Raw genomic sequence first — 16,825 nt, 5'->3', positions numbered from 1 at the left:
GCAAACATATTTTTTTTTACTTCTATTACACAACAAAGAATTATTGTTTATGGTTACCGCAAGGTGCGCAATATCCTTATTATTCAAAGATGCAACCAATGTTTGCAAAATACATACAGTTGTAAATGTTCATTCATTTAATTTATTTCTGTCAGGAAAGAGTCATTTATTTATTTATGTTGTGGTGTGCACTTCACCTGTTGTAAATAATGCACATAAACTGCACCATCTATTCAGCAAAACCTTTTATTTGTAAACAGTAGTTAATATGCAAAAAATTAGAGGAAATAGCAATGAAAAATATATTTTATGGCATATATAATCTTTGTTTATGTTAGCAAAATGGTTCTCACTTATGTTGTACAGCATTAAATAATGTAAAAATACACATAACTTGATATTACAAATCTAGTAAATTCAATGGTCAACAGTAACTAGGATTAATAAATTATGTCAACGTATTAGTTAACTCTTGTTAACTAAGTAAATTTTGTTGTAAAGGGTGGGACCATTTGGACACTCAGGAATATGTACTTAACTACTGTGTACTTACACTGAAAATACACTAAATCTGCCCTCAAAATACAGTGAGGAACCATTGTTGATACACAGGAACTACCATGTACTTACATTGAAAAATGCAATAAATCTGCCCTCTTGAAATACAGTGAGAAACCATTGTTGATACACAAGAACAACCATGTACTTACACTGAAAATACACTAAATCTGCCCTTTTAAGATACAGTGAGGAACCCTTGTTGATACACAGGAACTACCGTGTACTATACTGAAAATACACTAAATCTGACCTCTTAAAATACAGTGAGGAACCCTTGTTGATACACAGGAACAACCGTGTACTTACACTGAAAATACACTAAATTTTTCCTCTTAAGATACAGTGAGGAACCCTTGTTGATACACAGGAACAACCATGTACTTACACCAAAAATACACTAAATCTGCCCTTTTAAGATACAGCGAGGAACCCTTGTTGATACACAGGAACAACCGTGTACTTACATAGAAAATACACTAAATTTGCCCTCTTAAAATACAGTGAGGAACCATTGTTGATACACAGGAACAACCATGTACTTACACTAAAAATACACTAAATTTGCCCTCAAGATACAGTGAGGAACCCTTGTTGATACACAGGAACAACCGTGTACTTACATAGAAAATACACTAAATCTGCCCTTTTAAGATACAGTGAGGAACCCTTGTTGATACACAGGAACTACCGTGTACTTACATAGAAAATACACTAAATTTGCCCTTTTAAGATACAGTGAGGAACCCTTGTTGATACACAGGAACTACCGTGTACTATACTGAAAATACACTAAATCTGACCTCTTAAAATACAGTGAGGAACCCTTGTTGATACACAGGAACTACCATGTACTTACACTGAAAATACAATAAATTTGCCCTTTTAAGATACAGTGAGGAACCATTGTTGATACACAGGAACAACCATGTACTTACACTGAAAATACACTAAATTTGCCCTCTTAAAATACAGTGAGGAACCATTGTTGATACACAGGAACAACCGTGTACTTACACTGAAAATACAATAAATTTGCCCTCTTAAGATACAGTGAGGAACCCTTGTTGATACACAGGAACAACCGTGTACTTACATAGAAAATACACTAAATTTGCCCTTTTAAGATACAGTGAGGAACCCTTGTTGATACACAGTAACTACCGTGTACTATACTGAAAATACACTAAATCTGACCTCTTAAAATACAGTGAGGAACCCTTGTTGATACATAGGAAATACCGTGTACTTACACTGAAAATACAATAAATTTGCCCTTTTAAGGTACAGTGAGGAACCATTGTTGATACACAGGAACTACCGTGTACTTACACTGAAAATACACTAAATCCGCTCTCTTAAGATACATTGAGGAACCATTGTTGATACACAGGAACAACCATGTACTTACACTGAAAATACACTAAATTTGCCCTCTTAAAATACAGTGAGGAACCATTGTTGATACTCAGGAACAACCGTGTACTTACATAGAAAATACACTAAATCTGACCTCTTAAAATACAGTGAGGAACCCTTGTTGATACACAGGAACTACCGTGTACTTACTCTGAAAATACAATAAATTTGCCCTTTTAAGGTACAGCGAGGAACCATTGTTGATACTCAGGAGCTACTGTGTACTTACACTGAAAATACACTAAATCCGCTCTCTTAAGATACATTGAGGAACCATTGTTGATACACAGGAACAACCATGTACTTACACTGAAAATACACTAAATTTGCCCTCTTAAAATACAGTGAGGAACCATTGTTGATACTCAGGAACGACCGTGTACTTACAATAAAAATACACAAAAAAAAAATACCCTCTTAAAATACAGTGCAGAACTTCCTGTAGTCCAAGGAAATAATGTGATACTAAACTGAAAAAACAGGAAATATACATTTTAATACATAGAATTTACATGCTAAATTTACAAAGATGACATTAAAATTCGCATTCGTTTGTTATAGATAAGAAAGAATAAAGCACTCTGGATCTACATATATTTACCCAATTTCTTAGTAGTACAACTCTTTATGGTTGCAAATTAACAGATTTTGAAATGTTTCCTAATGTCATGAAACAGTTGAGCAAGTACTCCTGCTTTGTTTTGTTTGCCTAACCATTGATACCACTGAATACATTTCAAATGCTCTTTCAAGAGCTGTTTGCTTTTGTTTCCTCTTTGCTTGTTAACCTGTGACTTGATGCTTTGCCATGCACGTTCTATGTGCTGTGTATGGCAACCAGTGTATGGATTAACAAAGTTTTCTGAATGGTTCACAGTAAAATGCCTGTACCCATGTCTAGGAAGAGCCTGAGCATATGCTCTCCAACAGTCACTGAAAATGGTAGATCCTCTTCTTGCGTGCCTTCTGATAATGGGCACAAGAGTCTGTCTTGAGCGGTTTTTGACTATCTTTAAAACTGGCAAACGTCTTTGGCCCTTGATTTCCAGCATTCCAAACACCCAGCTGTTTCTTCTCCATGTAGAACGAAAACGACCACGGTTATACTAAAAACAAAACAACATTTTTTTAGATTATAGGGTATACAGGAATCATGTTTTTATTAATATAAATTGAATACATTGTAAGACCTTTTTAAGACTCTTTTCATACATTTTAAGACCTCGTCGCCACTTTAGATTTTAACCAGTAACATTGGTGAAATTTTATGTTGAAGTATATTTACTGAATACTAACTTTTTAAAAGCCCATCTAACAAATCTTGTGACAGCTCCTTATCAATTAAACATATTTTAAAAGGTTAGGAAACGAAGCACAAGATAATTATTTGAGATACTACCCCTTTGCAAATTTAAATATTAAGTAATAAAAATAATATAAAAAATACATGTATAATAAAAACATATGGCCTTGGAACTCAACAATCAAAACCTATTAATACTTTTTAAGGGCTTTAATTTTCTCTAAAATGATTTTAATATTTTTTAAGAATTCGCAGACATCCTGAATTAAGATGACTTAATCATTTAAAATGGATTAAGCCAAATATCAAGTATTTAATTAACTTATAAAACAATTAAATAATTTGTTTAATATATATTTATACAACAGGTCTGTCTGGTTCTTAAATCTGATCGACTGATAGCCATGTGATATTCTGCAATAACAGCATTTGTACTCCTTACTCTTCTGAAATTCTCCGCCCACGTACAGCGACAAGGACACTTTACAGTTTGACAAATATTGCAGCTATTAGACAACATTTTGTACTTTTATGGTTTTTTTAGTCAAGGATGTAGTTGTTTAGATTGCACACATGCAGTTTATTTATAAGGATAGTGCCTATTTCAAAATATTTATAATTTATAATATAAGAGATTCTAAGTGCGTTGGCATCATTAGCCAAAGACGGTTTACGTTGTCTATCCACAAGATGGCGCCAGGAGCACATAAGCCCTTGCTTAGAAGATTAAAAGAGTGATAACTACAGCTGATCAAATCATTATTAAACAGGTAAGTGATATTCTAAGTCGATCTCTCTCTTTTGAATAGATTACAACTATGCAGTTTATTTATAAGGACAGTGTCTATTTTAATACAGTTACTTTACTACAGTTACTTTACTTTACTATTCCCTTTTTCAAAAGTGTTATTCAGAGACCTCACCCCCGAACACCCCCTCCTTATCGCAAACAAAACAGCAGTCTGGTAGTGATTGTGCTGCTTTTTTGGGGGTCAATTATTGTGATATCTCGATTGCAACAGAAAAATACTGTAGACTGTAACACTGTAATAAAATATCTCTGTAGACAGAGGGCATTTCATGTCAAGTTCAGCCTTATAATCTTAAAATGTCAGCAAAATCACCTGTTTTGTCATCACTTTATACATTACGCATGAGAATCATTCAAACACTAGCTCTAAAGTGAGGTTGGTGACTTAGTAATGGCTTCTGCTGTTTTGACGTCAGCTGCAGATGTGAATGAATGGCGGAAGAAAGTAGTTCCTAATACAAAAGGGTTTTTAGACTTTCTGTGTTTGATTTTCTTTTTTTTATATAGACAATTGTGCCGTCGAACTGTTGTATAAACACAATATCACACTCATAGCAGTGCGATAAGGCTGTATATCAGCACTGGTGGGACACTAAAGCACGCCTCCCACCAGTGCTGATATACAGCCATATTGCACTGCCTATAAATCTGACTTCAACTGTATATTGACTTAAGTAAAAAAAAACTAAACTAAAATAAAAAATCTCTCCCTGTTTTAATTAACCTCATTTGTTCATGCTCCATTTACCTTTCTTTTATGCGCAAACTTAGACTCATCAATAGAAATAAACTTGCGTCTTGATTTTCCACCCATTCTAAGACCAGTTCTTCTTCTCAGTCTCTGTAGTGCAGCTACGCATATCTGAACAACATATAAGAGAAATATTAATTATTGACATTTATGAACTGACATGTTTAATTGCTTTGTTTCCAAATGCATTATTCTAAAGTATCAAACCTTCCTAATGGCATTTGTCATCCGGGAAAGTGTTCTTGAACTGCTAGCTATCTTATCCTCTAGCATGTCAATTTGCCTGAGTTGGAGTCCTTGTGCAAATCTGAGAATAAAGAGCACATCACAAGTACTGCCTCTGTCTGCTCTAGGTTGTACAATTATTACAGACATATTACATCACTGTACAGATATATATATATATATATATATATATATATATATATATATATATATATATATATATATAAATATAATTTATTTATAATAATATATAATTTTAATTTTATTTTTTTACCACTCACCGGTAAATAAATTCCAACCACTTAATGAGATGTACTCTGCTTTGGCTAAAAAGTGAACCTTTTCTCACTGATGATGAAACTTTGCGATGACCCTTTCTTCTGCACAACCTATGAAAAAAAAAACAGTAAATCATAAAAACATACTAACAGCCAATCATGTATTTCCTATTTAAGGCAATATTTCCTAAATATTATACAATCATTTTGTAATATGTAAGGTTCATGACCAAAAGGCTAAGATAAATATAAAAATAACACAACCAATATATTTGTCTGTAAATAAAATATATTATTTATTTTTATTCATCCCTTTGTAATACTGTAACGTTAACGTTACTGCATATTTATTCATGTGCTTGTAATACGTCTCAAAAAAAGTTTGTCATCTGATTTTTATCTGTGTTTTTTTATTTATTTGTATGTATATTATGTGTGTGTTTTGTATGAAGCATTGCCACAATAAATACAAATTAAAGACCTATTATAAGATTTGTATAAATATATACTATATATAGTAACATGGCACAATGTACAGTAACTTAGTACTCTACTTACCATATATAACCGTCGCTACTCTTGTAACTGGTCAGCTTCATTTCCTTTCTGCAAACGCGGCAGGTTGGTGCACCATGGAGCAGTCTCTTCTTGATAAACCATTTTATTAAACTTTTCTGATGATGAGATCCTCTTCTACAGCTATGTAAAAGGTGGTGTATTTGCTCAGATAAATTCATTTTAATCGCATCGTAAAACTGCATACATCTACTTTTCTAAATATATTTGAAATGCAGGAGTGAAATGCTGGAGCAAAACATCCAATCAGAGGTCTGCATTTGATGACGTATATACTTTCAGAGACGTGTTGCGCGCATGCGTGACTTACCTGGCGCCTGGGGGTCATAATTATTCGAATTTCAACGGCTGGCGACGACACATTGGAGGTATGGCAGATAAATAATTACGTCTTTAATATACGTATATGTATTATTGTCAAATGATGTACTTTGTTTCCACAGTATACGGAAATAGTGAAAAAAAAGACTTCATAACACTGATTCTAGAAACAGAATTTTAATTCTGAACACTTTCAGTTATGTTTCGGAAGAGGAAGACAAAAAGACTTCGCACTCTTGCAGTACCTGCATTAGGTAACTTACAACAACACTATTATCGTACTGTAACATTAATGTTTCCTTGATTGTAACGTTAGCACATAAATTGACCCTTTTCACAAGACTGTTATGACGCGCTAACGGTCGTCATAAGCTGAAATCCTTGAAAGTTTTTAATACTTTGATTTCTAAAAAGAAACGTGTCATATTTGTGTCAAATTACAATTAAATGCAAGGTTTTTCTAATGCAGTGTCTATGAGGTTGAAAGTAAATTTTTTTCTCTTTATCTGAAAGTCTTGATAACACCATTGTGGAGTATTTAGTGTATTATTTCAGCAAATAGGACTGTAAAAAGTTTCATTGTTGCCATAGTCTTTCATCATTTACTGGCTTATCTACAGATATAAATGCCGTTGTCACAGATGAGGACAGAGAGGTAACATTCTCCAAGCAGTCAGTGGACTGTGAAAACAAACCAGGTACATATGATATTTTGGGACATTTCTAAATTCTAATGTTATTCTAAGCCTAACGTTACTTTTTGTGTTTCCATTTATAAATTATCCATTTTATTTACTGTGCTCGGCATAAATGAGTACACCCTCACAAATCTCTCTTTAAATTAATATTATCTATAGGACGCTGTGCAATAATATATTTGTGCATATACTATACTTTATCAGTTCCAAAACTGGAACTAGTTTAACAAAATATCTTAATATAACAGTCCAAATATGTGTACTGTACACCCAAATTAATTTGTTATGGAAAAATATGAAATAATAAAAAAAGTTGTTTGTTTGTTTGCACAACCGCATGTGAAACTGATTGTCAATCAGTGTTGCTTCCTAAGTGAGAAATTGGTGTACTCATTAATGCTGCTCACTGTAGTTTGTCTATATAAGTGTAAGGTTTTAACAAATAGGTGATGATTAAAAGGATAGTTCAACCAAAACTAAAAATTGTCATCATTTACTCATCTTTAAGTGGTTCCAAACCTGTTTGAGTTTCTTTCCTATTTTAAACAAAGAAAGACACTTTAAAGAAAATCTGTAACCATCCACTTACATACAATTAGTTTTTTTTTACTATGAAGTTCAATGGTTACAAGGTTTTAGCTTTCTTCAAAATATCTTTTGTTATTTTAACCACTTGAGGGTGAGTAATTAGTAAGTATATTTTAGTATATATCAAGTTTAATAGTTATTTGTAATGTTATCATACAATTTGCTGCACTCACTGTAACTATGTTAATTCTGTTTCACAGAAGACTCAAGCCCAGTTGCCAGCTATTCTTTGGATGAAAGTGAGAAGGGTGAGATCAAATAACTGTATGGCTACAAAATTAAAAGACAGTTATTTCAAACCTGACCTTTGATAGAGCCTATATAACGAGTGGCAGAACATACAGTAAATTTGAATGTCTGTGTTAAGGACTCCAGGCAGCTTCAGAAGGTCCAACTGTGGAAATTCTTTTGGAAAAGATAAAATCTCTAGAGGAAGAGCGTGACTTTCTAAGACGCACACTTGGATCTGTTTGTGGTGAGTAATGCTAAGCTATAAGTAGGTCCACACGGAATCTGCGCGCAGAATTCCGCAGATTTTTAGGCCATTATAAATTCTGTTTATTTACTTGAGCAAATGTGTAAATCTGAATTTATTCAGTTTTTATTCAGTAATTTATTACTTTTTATTTAATATATTAAAGTGTAAGTTATGATACTCCGCTGGATACTCCCAAAATAATTCCGCAGAAATCCGCAGATTTTTACCAAAATTCTCTGCAGAAATAGCAAAAAACGTCCGCAGATTCCGTCTGGCCCTGGCAATAAGATAATCATAGGCTTTATATGTAACATTACTTTTTATATAAAGCAAGAAAAATAGGTACTTAACACGTCACATTATTTCTTAGAAAGCATCTTGTTAAAGGTGTTGCTTATTTAAAAAGTTTCACCAGAGCTTAGCATCCAAAATTAATCCACATACAAATAAACAGAAGTAATTAGTTTAGAAATGTAGTTTTGTGTAATAAAATGAAATCGGGGGTGGGGTGAGGGGTCTAACCTACACAGTAAAAAAATATTGCGGCAATTAGTTATGACAACTAAAAATGTTGAGTTATGTTAACTTATTTGGATTGAATGTGTTGACATAAATTATAAATTATATCAAAGTTTTACTTGGCTAAACTTTTACTTAAAGGTGCAGTAGGTGATCTGCCAAAATGCTTAGCACATTATCTTTGGATGGCGGGGAGGGACTGTGATTCAAAGTCACGCCTCTTAAAATCGCAAGTGTCCGCACCGCGACACGACAGCAGACAACTCACCAGTTCATGACATTTGCCAGTTAGAAATGTAGTTAGTGTCTGGCTGGCGGCGTGCAGGAATTTTACTTATTAATAGCGCTATTTACTGATGTTTTGTTGTTAAACTTGTTACTAAATGAAAACAACAGTTTAGAGCTCGTCTCCTTTATTGCATGACCACCATGGCCATTCACTAACAACAACAAAAAACTCTCGCTCACACCGGAAGTGACCGTTTAACATAACATAAAAGTCCTACTTTCTTTCTATGTGCAGCATACACATTTACGGTTGTCATCACCATGAATTGAACTTAACAAAACTAAATAAAAATCTACATTACAAGATGCTGTAAAAGGTCCTTATAAAACTGAAAATAGTTACATCAATCTTTCACTGGGAGATTTTAGTGGCTGAACAACACCTCTGTGTATATAATCCATTTTAAACACACTCTATATCATCTTTGTGGAAGAACATTACCTGTCTAACAGAAACACTTCAGCCATGGTGTCGTCCTTCCTCCAGCGTTCAAAAGTAACTCCAATATTGATTCAGGATTTTAAAAAGTTTAAATTCAGAATTTGATTTTACCACGACAGTGAATGTCTTGTGTGCACGTGTTGTGAATGCACGGCAATCATGCAGGCGGGCACACAATAATGACGGATGCGCGTGAACAGAGATGCGCAGAAGCCCAAAACTACATTTGTTGACAGTTTGGGCTACTTATCAGAATTATGGGAAATGTCGGCCTGACAATATTTAATTTAATAAACATTTTTTAGTCTTATGCCTTACTCAGAATATAAAAATACATATAAACACATTTAGATCATTTACTTTAATCATTACTATTGGACTGTGAAGAGACTTTTAATCAGCACAACGAAAAATGTTTCTGAAGACAATCACCTACTGCACCTTTAAAGTCAAAAGTCAGCTAAATCTATATATTAGTTAAGTTACACATTTTCAGTTAAAAATAATTCTGCTTTAAATAGTACAAATTTGTGCAAATAAAAATTTATAAATTTGTAATTAAATAAATTACTTTAAAAATTGTATTCGTATGCATATATACATATATACTTATATGTATATATACACACACACTTACTCATTGGCCACTTTATTGGGTACACCTTACTAGTACCAGGTTGGACTGCCTTTTGCCTTCGGTATTGCCTTGGGCCCCGTTTACACTAACACGTTTTAGTTTTAAAACGCATACGTTTTTATTCTAAAATGCTGCTGCTCTGTCTTAGTGTGGATGGGGGAAAACGGAGACATCTGAAAATGGAGGCAGGGCTGCAGACAATCGCCTATCTGATTGGGGCTTTTTCCTCAATATTAAGTAGCCTACACAAAGTTCAGTCTTCTTGCTCTCCTTGTCAGACTTCGCAAGTTTGATATGGAGAACAAACTCCCATGGTCACGTCGGGTAAATATTTAAAGGGAACAGTGTACTTTATAACCTCATTCACATACCCTGGCTACGTTGTTTTACTATGTTAACAATAAAATGAAAACATGATATAAGGAACTGCCTATTTTAATTTTGATATTAACAACATAACAGACCCCAAAAATGTTGTGGTGTCGTGTAGCTACTTATTTATATGACTGTTATCTTCACCGTATGCAAATTTATAACAAAACGGAGCCTTTAACATAACTACCTCCTTTCATTTTCATTGAAAATACGAAACATACCATCTCTTTCGCTGAATATCAGTTTTAATAATCATTAATGCTTGCGCTCTGTGTTCTATTCCCACTTATCACCCTGGCCTATTCATTTAGAACATTCTAACATTAAAAGTTGGAATTATTAAAAATAAAAAAGCATAAAGGTCATCGCTCTTAAGTGTAGTTTGCTTTCAAACTATTTTTTACAGTTCAGTTTTAGCGATCTTAATGTTAACAATCATGCTCTCTTCGCAGTGCATTTTTAAGACATTGATGTTATTTTAAACACAGCCTCATGGCAAAAGCTATAGGTGACCTATTATTTAAAAGCAGAATTTATGTTATGTCTCCAAAGCTTGTGAAAACAAAAAGCATACGTTAATTCTTTTCATTTATAGTGGGTTATTTATTAAATGTCTGTACTCTATATGACATGGGCCTGCTGGTTAGAACATTTCTCAAATTGTAAAAGTAGACTTTAAAAAAAATAAAAATGAATAAACAACATCCTACTTATTAATAATATTAACTACTATCATCATCATACTTAAATATTATTAAAGTATGTTTTTTTTTTCATTTCTAAGAAATAATACACATTACATTTCATTTCTTAATAAATTGCCTCATTATTTATTTATTTATTCATATGACTTATATATGATAATAAAATATGTGTTAGCTTTTGTAAGGGATATGTTTTAGAATAGAATATGTAATATTCAACTTCTCAATAATATTAGTAAAGCAAACACAGGCCCTATGTGCCATTTACATATTATCCAGTTAATATGGAAAGCGTGTGCATGTTTTTACCAAATCTAATATTGAACTTTATTTTAAATGTGTGTGCGTGTAAAGCAATATAATTTGCACAAAGAAATTATGGGTTTTTCTCTAAAGAAGTTGTTACTCCCAGTTTAGAGCATCATTTTGGGCGTTTTACGTTATAACTAACGTCGTTCAAGCGATGAATCTGCGAAAGAAAAACTACCGGTTTTGGGAAAACACTCGTCACTACATAGTTATTTTCCCAAATGATTGAACCATACTATGATAGTTCAGCCGTTAGTGACATCGTTGTTTGGGAAACGCACCCCTGGTTTCTTCCAAAGATGTAGATTACCCATAGTATATGAGTGTGTGTGCAAATGAGAGACTCAGCTTCAATATTTAAGTGTAGTAAACTTAAACCATGTCTATTGTACTTGAATTATAAGTACTATCAATATCCTTCTTAATTACAACAACTTACACTTGTATTGTCAAGTCCTGCCAACTTTAACCTGAGTTAAGACAACTTTGCTGTTTAAGTGAAAAAAAGTAATGTTTTTAAGGCAGCAATTGTTTTAGTGTTTTTACAGTGAGGGTAGTAAGCTGCATTTAGATCAGCCTTCATTTTGGTATACAGTATTTGTTAGTTTTATTACAGTATAATAAACAATAAAACCAGCAACTACTGGACACAATTAGACCTTGCAAAGTGCAAGTTACTCAAAATGCCTAATGCAATAGATTATTTTATGCCAACATTAAAAATGACAGCCATTTCAAGGAAAAATGAATTTAATATGAATCTTTCATTTAGGCAAAGAAAAGAAAAAGAAGAAGAAAGACACTAGTAGTGACAGTGATGAGTTACCCTCTTCATCATCTTCATCGTCCTCCCTATCATCATCATCATCTGAAGATGAAAGATGTCACAAAAAAAAATCCAAAAAGAAGAAACCCCCCCCAAAAAGGTCAAGATCTACATTCTCCTGTTCAACTGTGAGAGGTTGTGAATCAGTACTTTTTGTGAATTAATTCTTGATGAAAATGACTTTGCCATTTTTTTTTATAATGTGCAATGCATTAATAAATTATTTATTTAATTTTCAACAGCTAAGTCTCCAGAAGACGTTCTAAAGAGATACAAAAAAGTTCTTCGAGCATACAATAAGGAAGGAAGCATGACAAGAGCTTTCACAAAGGTTGGAGTGGACAGAAACACTCTTGCCCTCTCTGCAGTTATAGCTGAGATTCAAATTGTTGATCCAGAATTTTACCGCTCCCTCCCCCAATTCCAGCCTCAGCAAGAGAAGCTTTTTGAATTTGCTCAGAGGTGCTCGGAGGCCCTGACCACTGAAGTGAAAGCTTCAATTTTCTCGGCAAAACAAAGTGGAAAACTCTTGCCAATTAAATACAAATTTCGCTAAATGCTTATTATTTTGAGGTTTTTTTTTTCATCTAACGTATGGTTTCCTGTGTTACTGTATATCTAAAGAAATGTGTTTAAACCATATTGTGTGACCTTTTTTGTTTGTTATATTTTCTCAAAATAATTCTAATTTTGTAAAAGTTTCCTAAATACACTGTTTCAGTTTATCTGAAAGTTACAATAAAAAGAAACTGAATTAAAACTTGTTTTTTGCATATCCTGTAATTATTAGCAAGTTTAAATAAAAATACCACATTTATAATTGTTCACACGTTTGTTCTCCCACAAAAGGGCAGATTTAGTGTATTTTCAGTGTAAGTACACGGTAGCTCCTGTGTATCAACAATGGTTCCTCACTGTATTTTAAGAGGGCAAATTTAGTGTATTTTCTATGTAAGTACACGGTTGTTCCTTTGTATCAACAAGGGTTCCTCACTGTATCTTAAGAGGGCAAATTTAGTGTATTTTCAGTGTAAGTACACGGTAGTTCCTGTATATAAACAAGGGTTCCTCACTGTATCTTAAAAGGGCAGATTTAGTGTATTTTCTATGTAAGTACACGGTTGTTCCTGTGTATCAACAAGGGTTCCTCACTGTATCTTAAGAGGGCAAATTTAGTGTATTTTTAGTGTAAGTACATGGTTGTTCCTGTGTATCAACAATGGTTCCTCACTGTATTTTTAAGAGGGCAAATTTAGTGTATTTTCTATGTAAGTACACGGTTGTTCCTGTGTATCAACAAGGGTTCCTCACTGTATCTTAAAAGGGCAGATTTGGTGTATTTTTGGTGTAAGTACATGGTTGTTCCTGTGTATCAACAAGGGTTCCTCACTGTATTTTAAGAGGTCAGATTTAGTGTATTTTCAGTATAGTACACGGTAGTTCCTGTGTATCAACAAGGGTTCCTCACTGTATCTTAAAAGGGCAGATTTAGTGTATTTTCAGTGTAAGTACATGGTTGTTCCTGTGTATCAACAAGGGTTCCTCACTGTATCTTAAAAGGGCAGATTTAGTGTATTTTCAGTGTAAGTACATGGTTGTTCCTGTGTATCAACAATGGTTCCTCACTGTATTTTAAGAGGGCAAATTTAGTGTATTTTCTATGTAAGTACACGGTAGTTCCTGTGTATCAACAATGGTTTCTCACTGCATTTCAAGAGGGCAGATTTATTGCATTTTTCAATGTAAGTACATGGTAGTTCTTGTGTATCAACAATGGTTCCTCACTGTATTTTAAGAGGGCTGATTTAGTGTATTTTCAGTGTAAGTACACGATAGTTCCTGTGTATCAACAATGGTTCCTCACTGTATTTTGAGGGCAGATTTACTGTATTTTCAGTGTAAGTACACAGTAGTTAAGTACATATTCCTGAGTGTCCAAATGGTCCCACCCTTTACAACAAAATTTACTTAGTTAACAAGAGTTAACTAATACGTTGACATAATTTATTAATCGTAGTTACTGTTGACCATTGAATTTACTAGATTTGTAATATCAAGTTATGTGTATTTTTACATTATTTAATGCTGTACAACATAAGTGAGAACCATTTTGCTAACATAAACAAAGATTATATATGCCATAAAATATATTTTTCATTGCTATTTCCTCTAATTTTTTTGCATATTAACTACTGTTTACAAATAAAACGTTTTGCTGAATAGATGGTGCAGTTTATGTGCATTATTTACAACAGGTGAAGTGCACACCACAACATAAATAAATAAATGACTCTTTCCTAACACAAATAAATTAAATGAATGAACTGAATGAACATTTACAACTGTATGTATTTTGCAAACATTGGTTGCATCTTTGAATAATAAGGATATTATGCACCTTGCGGTAACCATAAACAATAATTCTTTGTTGTGTAATAGAAGTAAAAAAAATATGTTTGCCAAAAAAAAAAATAGCAATAGCAAATATGTTGTGTACTTACAAACGTGTACTTAAAAATAATGTACTTACAAATACGTACTTACAAATATGTACTTATAAAATGTGTACTTACACATTAGCCTATATATGTAAGTACACTTTTGTAACTACATATTAAGCATGTGTGTACTTTAAATGTAAGTACAATGTAAGAACATGAAGGTAAAATGTAAGTACACTGTACCAAATGTGTAATTTGGGCTGTAGGTACATAGTTACTAAGGCCACCTAATGTAAAGTGGGACCAGATAAGATTTCATGCACTGTTAAACATGTTAAAGCAAGTTGCAAGTGAAAATCTATGTCTCTGACTGAGTTTGCATTACTGTGATTTGACCTCTCTGCTGGCTGAGATAAGCTCATTTTCAACGTCCAATTCAGAATGTAATAAAACCTGATCCAGCTATAAAATGCATCATTCTTTTTTGTTTTAGACAACATTTCATGCACTGTTAAACATGTTAAAGCAAGTTGCAAGTGAAAATCTATGTCTCTGACTGAGTTTGCATTACTGTGATTTGACCTCTCTGCTGGCTGAGATAAGCTCATTTTCAACGTCCAATTCAGAATGTAATAAAACCAGATCCAGCCATAAAATGCATCATTCTTTTTTGTTTTAGATAACATTTCATGCACTGTTAAACATGTTAAAGCAAGTTGCAAGTGAAAATCTATGTCTCTGACTGAGTTTGCATTACTGTGATTTGACCTCTCTGCTGGCTGAGATAAGCTCATTTTCAACGTCCAATTCAGAATGTAATAAAACCAGATCCAGCCATAAAATGCATCATTCTTTTTTGTTTTAGACAACATTTCATGCACTGTTAAACATGTTAAAGCAAGTTGCAAGTGAAAATCTATGTCTCTGACTGAGTTTGCATTACTGTGATTTGACCTCTCTGCTGGCTGAGATAAGCTCATTTTCAACGTCCAATTCAGAATGTAATAAAACCTGATCCAGCTATAAAATGCATCATTCTTTTTTGTTTTAGACAACATTTCATGCACTGTTAAACATGTTAAAGCAAGTTGCAAGTGAAAATCTATGTCTCTGACTGAGTTTGCATTACTGTGATTTGACCTCTCTGCTGGCTGAGATAAGCTCATTTTCAACGTCCAATTCAGAATGTAATAAAACCAGATCCAGCCATAAAATGCATCATTCTTTTTTGTTTTAGATAACATTTCATGCACTGTTAAACATGTTAAAGCAAGTTGCAAGTGAAAATCTATGTCTCTGACTGAGTTTGCATTACTGTGATTTGACCTCTCTGCTGGCTGAGATAAGCTCATTTTCAACGTCCAATTCAGAATGTAATAAAACCTGATCCAGCTATAAAATGCATCATTCTTTTTTGTTTTAGACAACATTTCATGCACTGTTAAACATGTTAAAGCAAGTTGCAAGTGAAAATCTATGTCTCTGACTGAGTTTGCATTACTGTGATTTGACCTCTCTGCTGGCTGAGATAAGCTCATTTTCAACGTCCAATTCAGAATGTAATAAAACCTGATCCAGCTATAAAATGCATCATTCTTTTTTGTTTTAGACAACATTTCATGCACTGTTAAACATGTTAAAGCAAGTTGCAAGTGAAAATCTATGTCTCTGACTGAGTTTGCATTACTGTGATTTGACCTCTCTGCTGGCTGAGATAAGCTCATTTTCAACGTCCAATTCAGAATGTAATAAAACCAGATCCAGCCATAAAATGCATCATTCTTTTTTGTTTTAGATAACATTTCATGCACTGTTAAACATGTTAAAGCAAGTAGCAAGTGAAAATCTATGTCTCTGACTGAGTTTGCATTACTGTGATTTGACCTCTCTGCTGGCTAAGATAAGCTCATTTTCAACGTCCAATTCAGAATGTAATAAAACCAGATCCAGCCATAAAATGCATCATTCTTTTTTGTTTTAGACAACATTTCATGCACTGTTAAACATGTTAAAGCAAGTTGCAAGTGAAAATCTATGTCTCTGACTGAGTTTGCATTACTGTGATTTGACCTCTCTGCTGGCTGAGATAAGCTCATTTTCAACGTCTAATTCAGAATGTAATAAAACCTGATCCAGCTATAAAATGCATCATTCCTTTTTGTTTTAGATAACATTTCATGCACTGTTAAACATGTTAAAGCAAGTTGCAAGTGAAAATCTATGTCTCTGACTGAGTTTGCATTACTGTGATTTGACCTCTCTGCTGGCTGAGATAAGC

General features: G+C 33.4%; 2 protein-coding genes across 4 annotated transcripts; one reads left to right on the top strand and one right to left on the bottom strand.

Moving 5' to 3' along the window:
- Positions 1-235: 235 nt before the first annotated feature.
- On the bottom strand, positions 236-6,343 carry LOC141378618 (uncharacterized). Of its 3 annotated transcripts, XM_073928665.1 has the most exons (8): positions 6,232-6,343; positions 5,904-6,038; positions 5,349-5,456; positions 5,050-5,149; positions 4,840-4,953; positions 2,365-3,083; positions 1,037-2,286; positions 236-722 (listed from the first exon to the last, which is right to left on the bottom strand). In XM_073928665.1, exons 2-6 carry the CDS (start codon positions 5,942-5,944, stop codon positions 2,616-2,618), a joined length of 831 nt encoding a protein of 276 aa, XP_073784766.1. In that variant the 5' UTR covers positions 5,945-6,038; positions 6,232-6,343; the 3' UTR covers positions 236-722; positions 1,037-2,286; positions 2,365-2,615. The 3 variants fall into 3 exon arrangements, with proteins under 3 accessions (XP_073784766.1, XP_073784765.1, XP_073784764.1); XM_073928664.1 differs by lacking the exon at positions 6,232-6,343 and having other exon boundaries at positions 5,904-6,177; XM_073928663.1 differs by lacking the exon at positions 6,232-6,343 and having other exon boundaries at positions 236-3,083; positions 5,904-6,177.
- si:ch211-127n13.2 lies at positions 6,254-12,866 on the top strand. The gene is made up of 7 exons (XM_073928666.1): positions 6,254-6,289; positions 6,365-6,496; positions 6,863-6,940; positions 7,729-7,776; positions 7,896-8,003; positions 12,053-12,241; positions 12,349-12,866. Exons 2-7 carry the CDS (start codon positions 6,442-6,444, stop codon positions 12,660-12,662), a joined length of 792 nt encoding a protein of 263 aa, XP_073784767.1. The 5' UTR covers positions 6,254-6,289; positions 6,365-6,441; the 3' UTR covers positions 12,663-12,866.
- The last annotated feature ends 3,959 nt before the right edge of the window (positions 12,867-16,825 follow it).

The sequence above is a fragment of the Danio rerio genome, chromosome 17 (assembly GCF_049306965.1).
Source record: "Danio rerio strain Tuebingen ecotype United States chromosome 17, GRCz12tu, whole genome shotgun sequence".
NCBI classification, from domain to species: Eukaryota; Metazoa; Chordata; class Actinopteri; order Cypriniformes; family Danionidae; genus Danio; species Danio rerio.
Note: the sequence above shows the minus strand (reverse complement) of the source record. Positions and strands in the feature narration are given on the sequence as shown.